The sequence below is a fragment of the Polypterus senegalus genome, chromosome 6 (assembly GCF_016835505.1).
Source record: "Polypterus senegalus isolate Bchr_013 chromosome 6, ASM1683550v1, whole genome shotgun sequence".
NCBI classification, from domain to species: domain Eukaryota; kingdom Metazoa; phylum Chordata; class Cladistia; order Polypteriformes; family Polypteridae; genus Polypterus; species Polypterus senegalus.
The window spans coordinates 176,135,649-176,153,276 of record NC_053159.1 but is presented as its reverse complement, the minus strand read 5'-3'; the positions used below and the strand labels follow the sequence as shown (position 1 = coordinate 176,153,276).

Sequence of the window (17,628 nt, the reverse complement as noted above, 5' to 3'; positions counted from 1 at the left end):
CTTCAATGCAGCAAATGATAACCCTTCAGGATGAAATTCTTCAATAAGATTTGGACATAATACGTCTTCTTTAATTGAGGACTTAAGGTGAGGAAAATGTTAAAAATTATAAGAGATGAGAGAGCAGGAATTGTGTCTGTCAAAAGCATTCACACGAATGAGAGTACCATGTGTTGGTTGAATATGGTGGAGAGGAAAGAGGGACTTGAAAAAATCTTTTGAAAAAAGTCTTGTCTCATCCCAGGATTTTTTATATACACTGTATACAACAACCTTTTTTCTATGATGTATTAATTTATATGAAACATACAGTTTATGTCAGTTTGTGTATACATGTGCAGAAGACAGGAAAATAAACAAAAAAGGTACCATGTGAGATAGATATTTATTTGTATATATAAATATATATGTAAAGTATGCACTGTGTAGAATAGGTAGGAAAATAAGTAGCAAAAGTTTATACATGTATGTTATATACTATATGTATATCCATCCATCCATCCATTTTCTAACCCGCTGAATCCGAATACAGGGTCACGGGGGTCTGCTGGAGCCAATCCCAGCCAACACAGGGCACAAGGCAGGAACCAATCCTGGGCAGGGTGCCAACCCACCGCAGTATATGTATATATACAACAATATATAAATGTATATATATAAATATAAAATATAATATATAAATTTACAATATATGAGTGAGTGTGCATATGTATGAACTTAGAACAGTTAGGAAAATAAAGATATGAAGGCCACAATAGAAATGTCTATTTTGCATATATATATTATATATTCTGTATACACCTTGACACAACCTTTTTATATGATGTATTAGTTTAAATAAAATATACTGTATATATAAGCAGCAGATAGGTAGACAAAAGGTGGAAAACTATATATATATATACAGTATATACAGTACATATATATGTAGAATGCCAAATTGGGACATCAAAGTGTCCTAGGCATTCTATGCAATGCCAAAAGACAAACCAGCAAATGATTCTGTATAATGCCTACGTATTACACCAATGCCTAGGGAACGTATATAAGTAACACAAACATTTAGTGCTTTGCTTAAAAATGTCACACATCCTATGGAATGCCTAGGTAGCCTATACAATAGCTGCTTTTCACACATTGCCGGTAACTTATATATTATATATACTGTATATATGAGTGTGTGTGTGTGTGTGTGTGGTGAAGATAGATAGGAAAATAATCAGATATGAAAAAGCACGATATAAAGTATTTATTTTGTACATATATAATACATGATTTATACACAGTATACACTATAATCGTTTTTCTGTGTTGTATTAATTTATATATCCTAAAGTTCTATAAACACACACACGCATATATATGCACTGTACAGTATACCGTATATATGACTATGTGCCTAGGATAGCTATGAAAATAGATATGAAAGGCATTATATAAAATAGGATATGATTTTGTGTATGACATTGATATTGATTTTGTGATGAAGCAGGTTTTAAAATATTTGGGTATAAATAATACTTGTAGTCCGGTGTTACCGGGAATGGGCTGCGACCTTAGGATAAGCCGGTTGTTTGATACCTGACCGGATGGCTTCAATCCGTGAAAAACCTTGTGATGCTCCCGGGGCTGCGCGGTCCTATCGCCCCGGCGGAGTGATACTGCAGTCGCGCCTGACCCCGCAACCTCGAGTCTCGCGAGCAGGCCGATTGTTTTCCCTTACACGGTAAAGTGCGTGTGAGTGAGTGACAGGCAGGCTGAGTGCGTTGTCAAAGAGCCTTAAGAGTTAATAATGACGTCACGTTCGTGCCACCATACTGGATTGTGGGAAAGCGAAAGTGGCGTTTTGTGTTGTCACGTTAAAGTTGTGTGTGTTTTTTTTTTTTTTTTTTTAGGGGGTGTTTCAGGTAATTAGTGTGGATTTGCAGAAGGATTATCAGCGGTGTATTTTACATCTTTTTGTTACCGGAGAAAGAAAATTACAATTTTAATTAATCGGACATTGGGACGTTGTTATGCTGTTAACTTTTGCAAAGTTCGAATAGTTCAGAAATAAGAGGCGTTCTTGTCCGAGTCTTACGACGGCAACAAAGAGAGCATGAGTTCACGGAGGCCGGGATGGGAATGCAGTGAAGAGCCCCATCGCCCCGCGGATGCCTGCTGAAGCCCTCTGTTCTGCTCTCCTCTCCCAGGTAGGTAGTGGCACAAGCCCGGGAGCGAGGAGGGCGCACGCCCGGCTTCTGTTTTTCTCTTTCTTTTAATGAATGGGCTGGAGAGTGGGGGGTTGTGGTGGCGTGCATTACGTGAGGAAAGGAAGGGAAACGCGCTGAGTTTTTGTACAATTTCTTCGCTGCTGGAATGCAGGGATGTGTGTTTTACTACCGCAAGTTGCAGTCTTTCGCCTTTTCCAATTTCCTCGTTTTCTTTCTTCCTTCCTTCCATTTTTCGTCGCTGGCCGAGTAGGACGGACGTTACGTGACGCTTCATGCAAAGGTTATTGAGACAGGACGCACTGCGGAGGTGCCGCCAGGTTTGTCTGAAATTGTTCAGCCGGGCCTTTTTTTTTTTCCGTAAGAGCCATTGTGGCAGTTGGAAATGAAGAGCATGAAATATAATTTTTTTTTTTATACAAGTGATTTGTTTTAAACAGACGAGACGTTAAGCTGCAAAGATCGCGAGTTTTAAAATGTGACTGTCGGATGAATTATTTCTTTCTCGTTTTTGAAAAAAGTAGCTTGATGAGTGTCCAAAGTAACAGTGCAAGTGGTGGAAGTTTGGAGGGGGCGCCATCTTGGTCCCAGCTCTCCACGTCCCCAACACCGGGCTCGGCTTCTCAGCAGAATAACGCGGCACCTGTGAAAACCAAAGAAGGTAACGTTCCACTTCGGAGGGGCTTTTTTTTATTATTTGGCTTCGGGGTTCAATATAAATCTCAACAGGAATGAGGAAAAAAAACATGTTTTGTATTTTGGCGTTTCAATTCGTTTTTTATCTCATTTTCGGTGTGAAGTGTAGCGTCGCCGAGTCCCTGGCGGGTTAGTCCGAGGCCGTTGGGTTAGGTGGTGATAGTGCGGCCGGTCAATAGAGGTCTGCCCGACGGGCAGGAATAAAATAAAGAAGCCCAGTAGGCCGGAGTTCGGGCAGGGGAAATGAAGAAGATGGCACAAAGAATGTGATCTGCTCGTCTTTTTTAGCGCGGCGGCGTGCGATGATTTGAAACTCTAGCACTTTTGCATCGATTTCGTTTTTTAACAACAAAAAAAATACTAAGACGTGTATAGACCCGGTCAACATGGCTCGTGTAAAGATGCACTGCATTCTCCCAAGCTGCTTTTTTCACTGCTGCTAACCCATCTGTTAAAGGGTCGGGTCTTTTGACATTATGGAGTGCCCATGTATTTATTAAATTTATGTTCGTTTCGTTGTGCAACATTGAGTTTTAAATAATTGTTGAAGTAGATTTCGCCCCCTCCCCTTTGGTGTTGTAGTTGCGGGCCTGCAAGGACTCTACTTTTTATTTTTCCAGCCTAAGGAATGAACGAAATCTGCACAGTTTGAGGTCTTGGTGTTTGTCTTGGACTGGCATCATTTTCTTGGAGCCTGGGGTGGGGTGGGGGGCAGTCAACGTCGTCAGACAATGAAATATCACGAGCCGAAATTTTTGACTTGGTCAATTTTTGTTTGATTCATATATTTAAACCTAATAGACTAAACTTACAGCTTTAAAAATGACTATGTTCTTGCAGCTTTATTGCATTTTTTGGCAACCTGTAAGTATTGTACAGCCCCCTGGCAGTATTTATCTCTTTGAATCCATTGACATGAAAGTAGTTTATGGTGGAAATCGGAGATAACTTGAATTTTGATTGACACGCACGGGTTGTTGTGTATGGAACATTTCCAGTCTTTTTTATTTGAGTAATCGGTTAAGATTTTCAAATACCTAACAACTTTTGGACTATCCATTTGGTTTTCCAATCCGTTTAACTCTAGTCGGTATTGGGGAGTCTATCCTGACAACATTGTGTTCAATGCAGACTTTTAAGTGGCAGAAATTTGCATGTCCACCCAGCTTTGTTCCAGGGACCAGGTAGGGATAGTGACTGAATTTAAATACTTTGGAGCTATCTTGGATTATCTTAATTGGGAAAGGTCTGAATTAGCAGTTCGTGGTGTAATATCATCATGAGGTTGAAGCCAAGTCTGGTTTTTCTTTCATTTTAGTTATTCTGTTTGTGTGGGGAAAAAAAAAAAATATATGTATATATATACACCCACACACAGACACAGACCTGTTTATTTAACGTGGAGCTGTTAAAGCCAAATTTTCCCCGGAGAAATCTATTAATAAACAAAAATACCTGTTTGAGGTCCATATAGGGCTAGATCCCTAGTAAAGGATCAAAGTAACATTACATTCCTAATCACTGACCTTGAAATACTCTATGTTTGAAATTTGTCATTTTCTGGAAGAGCTAGGGCCACTGCTAAAGAATCAGGTATCAGAAATATTATTTGTGTTCGTCAACTCTAAAACCACTTTAAAAGGTGTTCAACATGCCTATAGTACCAGTCCCTGTTTTTCAAAGTTTTGTGAGTAAAAACCAGCAGCCACTGCGGCTCTCCAGGACCGTGATTGAGGACCCCTGCGTTAGGGGATGAGCCCCTGGGATTGTTTGACACAGCATGCACAATATCCAATTTTTTTCTGTTCATTTTTGCCGTGGACACCTATTAGTTTACTCTTTATCATAAAGGTTTAATTCCTCCACAAAATATTCTCCAAAAATGGCCTAGAATGAGGGGTTTTTTTTTTTGGGTCTACAGGCGAATAATTTAGTGTGATTTTGTGACTCAAAAAAAACTTGATTTCATGCAAAACTAGACATCAAGACGAGTCGAATGGTATATCATGTGGGATTATTTTCATACTGATAAGTCGGGGGCTTCAGACAAAATAAAACTTGAAGGGATTTCAGAGCATTAATAAGTAATTATTAGGAACACAATATTAATACACTAAACATATTCCAAATGTAATTATCAGTATTTCGTCTCTGTAGGCTCGGATCATTTAAAGTAGACAATGACATCATATTGTCATTTTATCATATTGTGGTCCAGTCTGTCTTCACTTTCAGCCTCATTGTCAAGTTTAGTAGTCTTGACACACCAAAATTTCACAAAAGCTCCAGCCTATTACTAAACATGCAGCTAAATTTATTGGGGATAATGTAGATGATTTGTTAGGTGTGGGTTAGAGCAATGTTTGTTTTTTATAAACAGGAAATCATCTAAAACAGGGAGGATAGTGTCTTTTAAACATCCTCACAAAAACTCCAGAAATTCCTTTTAACAAAATGTGTACATCTTTTTAATAAGGAATATTGGAGATGATGGTAAATCTCCAGAAGTGGAATTTTCATGTGTAGAATTTTTAGGTAAAATAGCACCATTAAACTGCTAGTTGTTAACAAAGTGTTTATAAAATGATGTAATCATTTTAGAATTTTTAAGGGTCAACTTCTCTATGATCTTTGTCTGTTATTGGATGAGGCTGAGATGGCAAATGTGTTTTTTTTTTTTTTGTAAACATAAAACTCTGAACTTTACCCTTGAATGCAGGAACCAACCAACTAGTCCTTTTTAAGACTCGTTTACATTCACTTCTGAGAGTCTACACAAACTGTCTTTGTAATACTAAGATAAAAACTTGAAGATAAATCCGTGCAGACAAGAGAAGAATGCAGACTCCTCAGTGACCAGGTCTGGACTGAAGCCCAGTCTCCTGGAGCAGCGAGGCAGCAGTTGACTAAACGCAGTGCTATGAAATTTTAAGAGATGATTGGTTCCATTAATTTTATTTTTGATAATTAGAACACAGGCAGGTTGGAGTGTCTTTCTCGGGGTCAGTAGTGGAATTTTAACCATCAACCTCAGGGTTTGAAGTTCGCCAGTATTTATTTAGTTTAATTGTGTAATTAATTCAAATGGAAAGTCTTGTTGGTGTGATTGCATATGCAGCCTAAATTACACAGACGAAATGGGACTAAACTTAAAAATTTGCCATTGAACCAAAGATGTAACATTTGTGTTTGAGATGGAGTTAACTCCTATTTGAAATAATGAGATTTGGAAAATTTTATAGAACACCCTTTTGCACAAATGTGTTAACGTATAATGTAGAGTATGCTTATTTTTTTAACAGTACGGAAAGATAATTGTTGATTCTTGTGTAGGTTATTTAAATAGTTGTGTATTTCAGTAATTTCATGTTGGGCATTACTGACGAGAGTCCATCTATTTCCCTAATCCTGTCCACTTAATCCATTTCCCGATTCATGAAGGAGATCCTCGTAACATTGGGTCCAGAACAGCAACTGGCCCTGTTCAAGGGTGTGGACGAGAATTCTCATCTTTAACACTAGACGGCACTTTTTAATGGACAATTCCTTCTGAAAAGTACTTTTTGTATTTATACATAAGTTCTCCCTCATGTTCCTATTTAACTGCATGAAATTGCAATCAATTGTAATGCCTTGCTAGACAATTTCAGCTTTAAATTGTGAAGCATTCTTCCACAGAATTTTTGGAAATTTAAGATTTTAATAAAATACTTAAGCGCAAGCAAGGCATATTTTTTTATTTATTTACTAGGGGGGTCCCCCCTGTTTGCTTAGCTTGCCACCCCCTGGCCTTCGTTATGTGCCAGCCACTTCGTGTCTCTGCTGCTCGTGTTGTGAAGGGTTGGGGTTTTTTTTGGGTTAGCTTTTGCGCTGAACGCACCCCAAGGAGGAATGGGAAGCACACTTTTTTTTTTTACCTCCTCTTTGCTCGATCAGCTGCTAGCTTCCTGCTGCTGCTGCATGCCGAGTGATCTGCATCTCGCGCTGCACTTCGAACATTTGAAAGCATGTACAGCAGCTGTCTGACTCTCTTTTTTTCTTCCGGCTCCAGACATGGTTAAATCTGTTGGCACCAAGTCTTGTCTCGTGGGACGTGAGTTCTTGATATTTTTTTAGTTTCTAATTTAAGAAGGGAATAAGAATCTGAAAATCTAACATCACATTAAAGTTCGATAAATTCTGAAAAGAATGATACCAAACATATTGTAGCGTCCCAGCCAGGTTGAAGTCTTTTTTTTTTTTTTTTTGACTGACTGTTAGGTCTGATTGAGGCAGGGCAGAGTACAGCATGGAAGACTGACAGCGGGGTATTGATTGAGGTGGTAAAAGGGGGGGGGGGGGGTTGGAGAGGGTGCTTAAAAAGGGGGTGTGTTTGAGATTACAAGGTTGGATTTTTTTTTTTTCCTTGATTGTTCAAGTAAAAACTTTTTGGTGAGACTGTCTTTTTTTTTTTTTACTTATATATATATACTACTTCTCTTATCAAGCCTGGCGTGGAGGTCACTACAATATATATGTAGGTTTTAAAATAAGCCCAATTTTAAGCGTGACAAAAAAACAATGTCGTTGCACTTTTAGGCTTAGGATTTTATGTATATATAATTAGTTTTTCATTTATAAGCTTGGGATAAATTGGGGACTGTCCCAGTGGTGCTAGGTAGAAAGCAAAACCATAGTCTAAATATTTTGCATTTATATTATCGGTGGAAACCGGGCACATTAGTGCCTGTATTTGGTGAGTGTGGAGTTGCCTGATTAACCTAATATGCAAATAATTTTTGCTTAGAGATGTCTTGCTAAAGTTTGGGGGTGTTTGCATGCAGATTAGTTGTTGTAGAACCATTAATTCTGGAGCACTGAGACAGTAGCCCTGACCAGTTCTATGAGATCTTTTCCATAATCATCTTAGATTCTTTTTGCCAAAACAAGCAAACTTGAAAATGCTAATGTTTAAAAAAATATTTTTTGAGAAATCTTGTAAAAGCAGTCTTTTTCAAATTTATTTATGAATTCAGTTAGACCCGACTTGAAGCTTTAACGTGTCATAATATGAATTGATATAGTAAATATTTTGTGAAATTAAGATCGTTTTACTGAAATAATTTAATATTCCTTTAAAAAGTGGAAGTGGAGGCATTGTATTACTTAAATGTCTTTTGGTACTAAAAACCTCCCTTAGGAATGCATTGCCTAAATTCACAGTAAACCTGACAAAATAATTTGGAAAAATGAGAATTGTGTGAAGGTTTTGAAGGAGCTCCTCCTGGAGTTGTTCGTAAAAATTAAGAAACTTTCATCAGAATGATAGTTGTTTTTGTGACTTTTAGACCAGTGTGAAAGGGCTTTGTTGTAATTTTACAGAACAGTATTATTAACCTTTTTTACATAGGCTAATTAAGGACCAATATAGTAAGTGTTATGGTATTATTTTAAATTATTTTGTCTTTTAGGTATTGCCTAAGTATTAGCCATTGTCTAAGTGTTTTAGAGTTGAGCCTCATGTTTCTGACATCATGATGTAGTTGAGTACAACTTTGTTGGTGCTTTTAGATTCTTATATTAATGGGTTTGTGACTGTAGTTTGACGTCTGAGCCATTTAAGTGGGTTCAGGCTTGTTTCCATAAGGGTTTTTTATTTTCTTGTTTCACTTTGTCTTTTTTTCTTTGAATTGGACATTTCTCACACGTATGACTATTAAATTAGCTTAGCAAGACTAAAAATCTAAGAGTAAAAAATTTGTGTTCTTTCTAAAACAAGTAAAATGACAGCCTAATACATTTATCGTAGTGCTGTTTGTTTTGAGGTGGTCTGTTTTGTGCTTTGGATGACATAAACTGCTTTTCCACTAACATTAGGTTCCAGGACCAGACTGACTATCTTATTCCAGTTTTTCCATTACAAGAAAGAATGCCAAAGGAGGCATTTTTGTGCATTAATTATAGATCAAATGGAAGTGATAAATATTTATGCCCAGTACGTTTTCTTTTAACTGTTTTGATAATTGCCTGTGTACCACATATTATGGAACAAACCCTCAGAATTGCATTGAACAATGATCAACTACTACCGCAGTAAACACTCGTATAATTTGGATTTACTTCACAACACTAGTGACTCATTTTGCATAAGAAATGTGTTGCAACCAAAAGCAATGTTTATATTGGTATGCAGTAATAGTGCCGCATCTGCATATTTGTCATCTGTGGGACATGAGCAAAAGTGGTTTGAGATTTCTACTTTAATCGTGTGCCCAAGGTTAGTCTGGGTTTCACGTGCTAAGCAAGAACCCAAATGGTCAGAGTATTAACTGGTGTTCACAGGAAGTTTATGGGGAATTGGGTGGTAAGTCATTGGAAATAAACCAGAAACTAACCTTAGCATGATTCTACCTAGTTCCAGGTTATCGTTGAAAAGAGGCATATTTTAATTATTGATCTGAAGGTAAAACTGCACTGAATCTAATTAGCACCATACCTTACTGTAGTAGAGTTGAGCTCAGTTAGACTACTGTGTGTCTCTAAAGAGGTTCACAGAAGCACTTCAATGGCTGAGCCTTAAGACAACCCTGCCTTTGGCTATTTATCATGGGTTTTAAACCCCCAAAACTGTTAAATTTCAAGAGAGTATGAATGAGAGTGTTTTTTAAATCTGCCCATGGTTTGAATCCAATATTAGCAGAGAGATGTTTCATTTGTTGTTGATTTTTTTTTTTGTCATATACCAGACATATACTGATCAGCCAGAATAGTAAACCACCTTCCTAATATTATGTACGTCCCCCTCTTCACAAACAGCCCTTTCTAATTGAGGCATGGACTCTGTCTTCTGAAGGAGTGTTTTTTAAATCTGTCCATGGTTTGAATCCAATATTAGCAGGGATATGTTTCATTTGTTGTTGATTTTTTTTTTTTGTCCTATACCAGACATATACTGATCAGCCAGAATAGTAAACCACATTCCTAATATTATGTACGTCCCCCTCTTCACAAACAGCCCTTTCTAATTGAGGCATGGACTCTGTCTTCTGAAGGTGTCCTGTGGTGTCTGACACCAGTACATTAGCAGTAGTAAATCATTGAAGTTCTGTAAGTTGCTAGGTGATTCCTCCATGCATTGGACTTGTTTTACATCCCTTAGATGCGAGATCAGGTTGATATCTGGGGGATTTGGAGCCCAAGTCAGCACCTTGAACTGTTTCATTTTCCATATACCATTCCTGAACATTTTTTACAGTCTAGCAGGGTGCATTATCCTGCTGAAAGAGTTGTTTGCCATCAGGAAATACCTGCCCCCGTTTCCATTAAGTGGTGTATGTATCGTGCAACAATCTTTACGTAGGATTATGTGTCAAAGTAACATCTACATAAATGCAAGGGCCCAAGGTTTCTCAGCAGAACATTGCCAAGAGTACCACACTGCCTCACCAGCAAGTCTTCTTCCCATAGTGCATGCTTCTGCTGTCTTTGCCTCAGGTAAATAACATGCACATGTACCTGGACGTCCAAATGATTTAAAAGAAAATGGAATTCATCAGACCTGGCCACCTTCTTCAGTTGTGCTGTGGTCCAGTTCTGATGCTCACATGCCCATTGTGGGTGCTTTTACACCCCAAGTTTTTTTTTTCTTCAGATAAAATTAATTACTCATCAAGAAATAATTTTTTTTACAAGAACCATGTCCCTTTATTATTGGCAGTCCTGCATTAATACTTTGTATAACAGCCCTTGTCAGTAAAACAGTACTGAGTCTTCTCTTACTAGGTTGGAGAATATAGAATAGGGAATCTGGGATCATTCCTCTTTATAGAGCATCTCCAGATTCTCAAGGGTCCCCAAGGTTCTCTCTTGTGTACTTTCCTCTTCAGCTGCTTTATATCACTCTCTTGTTGGAAAATCTAATGATCACCCAGTTTTAGTTTCTTGGCAGAGGTCAGTTGTGTTTAAATTTTAAATCACATGGTATTTCATAGTCCATGATGTCATGTACCCTGAAATGGTCCTGGGGGCCTTGGAGAAAAAATAGCTCAACAATGTTACAGACCGTCTACCATTCTTAGCTGTGGGGATCAGGTTCTTTTTGGGTATAGCCATAATATTTTTACTCCAAACCTGCTTTGATTGTTTGCTAAAAAGCTTAATGTTTGTTTTTTCTGATGATAGAACATGGTTCTAATCAAGTTTTTTTCCCTTTTTGTTTAAAACCTCTGTTGCCATTCTGATCACTGTATACTGGAGAAAAATAAAGTTGGTTCCAGTTCCAGGAAAATTGGTAACCGTTCCAGTTGATTTGAACTTTTCGATTATTGCCCAAATTGTAGATATGCGTGTTTTCTCTGACTGATGAAGGTCAACACACTTTTCTGTCATTTGATTTTTGTGTGTTCTTATCTGGTCCATGTTGTTGAATGAATAAGATTTTTTGGTCTATGTGCCACCTCCAATTTATTCCCCAGTGTATTACTACTTGAAAGTTTCTACATACTCAGATCAGTGTAAAGTACGATATACATGGAAAAAATGCTTAATTTGCACTTTGTTCATAAGAATTTCTAGGGGTGCCAATAATCATGGCACAGGTGGTTTTTCTTAAAAAATAATTAGTTGATTAGAGATTTTTTCTCAGAATAAATTTACTTCAAATAAAGGTTGAATTTCATTTTTTTCAGTGCACGTTAAGGTAATTGAGCTAAAGGTGATATGCCATGGGTGCTACTAATTGCAGAGAGGTCTTAATACGCCTTGAACAGTTTTTAGCTTTATGCATGTGAACATTTTTTTGTTTGGCAGTATTGATCATTATGATGGTCATAGTGTACAATTAAAGCGAGATTTCTGTTGTGTACTGTACTGGTTAGTTATAACATTTCCAGTGTACAGTAGATGACAGATCTTTGTGTTTCATTATTTCAGAAGCATAGTTTTTGCTGTTTAAGATGCACTGGGGTTTTAATCTGAGCAGCAAGAAACATTTCATCCTTTTTGTGTCAAGCTGTGTGGAGACAACCCAACCCAAACAACCATCTTGTAGTTTAGGACAGTGGTTATTTCCATAGCCCCTTTTCTTGGATCATGACGTTATTCTGTATGGACTTTGCAGTGCATCATAGTGCACCTCCCCATCCTCTGTGACAACATATGCCCTGGATAATGCAGATTAGTAAAACTATACCACCTAACACACACAATTTATCCTTTACAGTTGCACTTCCATCTCAAATTGCATCCCCCATCTTGCCCTGCAAGGCACTTTGTTTCATTCCTTATTAGCTGCAGTTGTACTCCTTGCTAGATGAGTTGCATTCCAGTGCAGCACAGCTTGCCAAGCAGTATGGATATACTGTATTTTTATGAAACAGTAGACCTAAAAACATAAAGTGAAATGGAAATTGAGAAGCAGGAAGGGATGTAACAGAAGGTGGCTATCATCTTTACTACCACCCTTCTTCCCATTTGGTTTACTTAAGTCAGAAAACAATGTATGAAGGCCTTGCAACACTCCATGATCTTGCAGATGAAGAATTCATTTATATGTTCAGTTGTGTAGTTTGATGTTCCTGGCAAATTGGTCCAACCAATTGGTGATTTGCCTTGACAAAATGAACTAGGTTTAATTTTGTCTTAGGTTGTAGGGATTTGCCCTGTGTTTAGCTGACAACCAATGAACATTCACATGAAAGTACAATGCATTTAATGTAGCTACGAGAAATAAGGTGTTTTAGACGCAGCAAAACATCTGTCAGCACAGTATTGGCTGTCTTGTAAAGGGGGGTAAGGATATAATACTTTGGAAATGTGAGTTTTGTACTTCATCCCCTTAATTTCTAGATGATATAAGGATTTTAGATTACAGGATGCAATCATCAGCCTTGGAAATCATTTGACACCTCCCTTGACTAGAAGCTGTGTAATGTGCCTCTTGATTTAGGCATTTTTCTGTTCTCTAGTAACAATCTTAATTGGACCCATGCATGGATTAAACACTTATTTCCAATCAAACCAAGCCCATACAGTGCATTGGAATGACCAGAAATGCAAAACATTTGTGTTTTTTTTTTCCTTCTTTTTTATTTTTTTATTTATTTTTTAAATCTTGCTGCATTTGTAGGAATCAGTTACTGCTGGGTTTTTGGGAAAGGCAAGTTTTAAAAGCTGAATTGTATTTCCCAGTTGGCCTGGGAATTCCTTGGGATCCCACAGTGTGAGTTGACAAGTGTGGCTGTGGAAAGAGATGTGCAGATCTTCTTGCTAATACTGTTGCTCCCATGATCTGGTCAAGGATAAGTGGTAGAAAGTGATTGAATGAAAAAAGTTTAAATGATACTAAGATTCTTTGTTTATCTTTATCAAGGTTAGCCTGACCTTAGAGCTATGCTTACAGATTGTTGGTTTACTTCTAAGACGCAATCAAAGCTGACTTCACCACCTTGTTACAAATGTACAATATTGAGGTTTTTTTTTTTTCTCTTGTTAAAATTTGACTAAACTGAATCTTTCTTGTTTTTTGTACAAGCAGTTTAAAAACCTTTTCTTCCCTACATTTTATAAGCCTTGCTTGATTTGTGAATGGCATGTAATTGCACATTTACCAAGCAGAGGACTGAAAGAGAAGGCATCTTAAAAATTTTTACAGTATTAAATGCTGAATGCGGTATTTTTAGAGACTTCACTAATACTTTTGGAGTAAGATGCTTCATCAGCGTTTTACATTTTCAGAAATGTGATCATGTGGTCTGAAATTGTCCAGAGATGTTTGTCATGAACAGGTGGGCAGCAAGTGCTGGAAGAATTTATAACGGCCCTTTCTTAAAATGACAGTCTTTAAAGAGTTCACTTAAAAGAATTTGCAGGGGCCATCTGTGGATTATACATTCATGGATTTGATTTTTTTTTTTTCAGAATAACTGTAAATAAGACATCATGGTTATTGTGGTTTGTGAATGGAAATTGTACTTCATGCAATTTTTCTGGAAATTGTTTTCATATTAAAATGAATAGTTGCCACCACCTGCTAAGATTTTTAACTTTTCATTTTCAGTGTATATCTAAAATTAAGTGAAATACAGTGAATGTTTGCTTTTCAATAACTGTGCCCCATCTGCTAAGATTTAATGAATAGTATGTTATTAACAATTTTCACTTTTAGCATTGTCTATGCATTTTACTCTTCTCTGAAGTTACTCTTTTAAATTGAGTGTTGGTTAATTTCCAGCCATTAAAAATTCTTCTTGTTTGGACAGGTTTTCTTTGCTTTTTTTGTCAGCAGAGGTGGTCCTTGAAGATTTACTGCTTGTTTTATGCTTTAGATCATCTTGATGGCATTTTCCTTCAGGAATAAAAATGCATTCAGGTTTTGTGGTTTCAACTGTTTTAAACTGCAATCACAGTTTATGTGAAGGGTGTTTGTGTTATTGATTGTGTTGGGTTTATTATTATCTTGTATGTGGTTAATTGTGCTCCATAAAGCCTAATGAAAAATAGGAGAAATTGTTTTATTTTTAATGCATGCTTTCACATCTCTTAAGATTTCTTACGTCAGGAACTAGAGGAAAGTTTGGAAGAGAAAATAACTGTCACCAGTCAAAGATGCAATTTCCTTCCAAAATCAAAATAACAAACGGTACAGATGGGGCCTGAATGTGGTCGCAGCTCTTTTTAAATAGTAAAATAGGATATGTATAATGCTTTACTCAATTCTTTTACATGATGGCTTTGAGGATGAGCTCCTTTAGTAAATTAGTGTTTCTTCAGATCCAGTTTCCAAAGGGAATTTGAACCAAATCCTTGTCTTGGCACAGTTGGTCCCTGATTCATTCAGCTTTGCTTAGAACAAAAAATTGAAAGTGAAATGGCAAGTATGATTAATTAAGTTTAATGACAGAAATGCAGAAGTCATTTGTAATAAGAAACTATCAATGCATCAAAGGCTATATTTTTTTTTTTTACATGTTAAAACATTAAGGGCACACTCATTAATTAAATCATTTTCCGGGAGGGACAAAACTGTAAAAATCATAGCTAGTATGTGGTTGTTGGAAACAGTTATGCTTAAGTGGAAGATAATGTATGCATTTGTAATGACAAATACACACATTTGGGGTAGAGAGGGTGAAATTCTGTCTTGCACATTCTGCTGCCAGTTTATGTTCTCCCCATCAATAAAGTAACCCTTACAATGGTAGCTCGCATTGCTAAGGAAGAAAAATGTGTTGATATTTTGCATATAGCTGAAGAACTGCTAATAAATTGATTTAGTTGGAAAAATAATTTTAACTGCCTTTTTCTGGACATTTCTTGTCTCTCCCTAGTGCTTGCTTTGATATAATGTATATTTGTATTGCTGTAAGTTGTTGTTGAGTGTTGAAGAGGCAGCATGCTCTGTGAAACATTTATATATAACTGTGGTAGATGTGTGCCTTGTTTGTTTGAAATTTGTGCAGTCCTGACTTTATCTTTTGTCACATTTTGCATTATATTTAAATTGTTTATACACAGTGCTTTTTGTTGTAGTGTTCTCTTTTGCTTTAGATGAACATTTTAGAAGGTTATAGCTAGATACTCTTAGACTAACTTGTCTAGTGAAATTTTTAACCTTTGTGCATTGTAAATGTACTATTATGGTACGTGCATTATAGCATTTTCCTTGTTTGGTTGAATATCGTCTTTCAGTAATAATTTAGCAAATATTCAACAGGGAAATGGATGCTTAATTCATATGCCAGGGTTTTGTAGCTTAAATTCCACATCATGTTATTATCAGAATAATGCAAATAACTTTTAAATGGCTTGAATATGCTCAAAAGTAGTTTGTACATATATTTTCAAACCTAGTCCAGTTCAGGGTTCCATAGAGCAGTTAACTACCATACCTTGTCGTGTCCTATAAATAGAAATTGTCACTACAAAATCTGAAAAAATAAACTATTAAATTGATACATTTTCTTCTTGTATAATTGGCTGGATGGTAAGTTTTTCAGGTAACTTTTTTTTTTCTAATTTAAAGGGTACTTGTTTATGCACAATGTTGTTAATCTGTTTTTGTTTTGCCTGAAATTGTTTCAGTAAATTTTTTTCCAGAGAAATATTCTAAACTTTTATAAATGTAAATTTGTTTGTTAAAAAAGTTTGACAGTGCTATGAAATATATATAGCATTAGTGTATTCCTTTGTATTCCTTAACCTGTGTAATGTATGACTGAATCTACATTTGATTAAAAAAAAAATAACATTTTAAGATGTGCATGCATAGCACACCTGCAAACAGTACACACTAGGAAAAGAGTGCATTGGCCAGGTTGTTGCATCTTAAACATGTCAATGCAAAGTGAAAAGCCTTGAGTACAACATGGAGACAAGCAGCACTTGCATCTACATTGCAAATAATGTAAATTTATTGTTTTTTGGGGAGAGGAAACTGGTGTTCATAAAATAACCAGTAATTGTGTACTTATGGGTATGCAAGTGAGTAATTTGTAGCCTAAAATACGACACTTTTTTTGAACAACCGTAAAATGATAGGGAGTTGTGCTGGATGGTGGACTAGTCTTTTGCAGAATAAACACTCTGCCCTCTCTTACACACAAACTCTTTAAAGTCCAATACTTTCACACATACAGGCGCTTTAAGGAATTTAAACTCCTGGGGCTACTCATATGTGGACCTATATGCATTAGAAATATGAATTTGTCCAAATACTTTGGATGGGCTTTATTTTTCGTGGGCCACTTGTGTGATCTTTTATGAGGTACATGACACTTGTATTAATCATATTTCAGAATGAGCACCTTTAAAGGTTTTTAAGTTTCCATTTGTGGAAGTGGAGAGCGTTTGACTCCAGGTCAAGGTCTCATCATAACCATTGTTGCGGCTTAGGCAAAATGTATGGTTATGGTGATAAATACAGAGTAGTATTGGTTCAGTACTAAATATTTTTACCTTCTGATCTACCAAATCATGTGGAGGTTTGTGGGGCAGCTGGGGTCCATCTTGTGTTATATTTTACATAACCTATGTGGTGAGATTCAGACACTGGACAAGGAAAGTGGAGACATACTTGTGCTCTATCCTCTGAAGGATAGCCTCCTACCCCTTTGTGTAAAGGTAATAATGAAGGAGGAACAAGACTGACCAAATTGAATACTTCCAAAAATTTGGTTCCACTTCAGGAACTGCTTGTGGGCAATTAGGAATGTAATTTTAATGCATACGTGAGATAATAAATCTGAAATAAACTGATTACATTATCAATGCATTGTTACATTTTTTTAAAAAGAGAGTACCATTGTTGTCATCCATGCACATTGTACATCAGCATGTCATTTGGACACATGATAAGAAATGGCAAAAGCCATGATGAAAGTGAAGTATGAGTCCCCCATCCTCCCCCCGATTATATGTTAACCCAAATGGTAGAGGATGCTGTGTTACTTTGTAACTTATAGTCTCCTGTTGGTAGACATTTATTCAGTTCAATTTCTTGATGAGTGGCTCATATATATACATATATATATATATAGATAGAGATATATATATATATAGATATATACAGGTGCCGGTCATAAAATTAGAATATCGTGACAAAGTTGATTTATTTCAGTAATTCCATTCAGAAAGTGAAACTTGTATATTAGATTAATTCATTACACACAGACTGATGTATTTCAAATGTTTATTTCTTTTAATTTTGATGATTATAACCGACAACTAATGAAAGTCCCAAATTCAG

At 36.5% G+C, this 17,628-nt stretch overlaps 1 protein-coding gene across 4 annotated transcripts in view; it reads left to right on the top strand.

The window, feature by feature from the left end:
* Positions 1–1,883: 1,883 nt before the first annotated feature.
* tlk1a (tousled-like kinase 1a) overlaps positions 1,884–17,628 on the top strand; it is a 130,991-nt gene continuing 115,246 nt past the window's right edge. For 2 of the 4 annotated variants that reach the window (XM_039757608.1, XM_039757607.1), the window contains exon 1: positions 1,884–2,192. Coding sequence is in view for 2 of the 4 variants with exons in the window: in XM_039757606.1 (XP_039613540.1) it covers positions 2,700–2,871 (172 nt within the window). In the remaining 2 variants the exon portion in view is untranslated. Of the gene's footprint in view, positions 2,193–2,281; positions 2,872–17,628 lie in introns of those variants that run through there. The other 2 variants (XM_039757606.1, XM_039757605.1) reach the window with 1 other exon arrangement.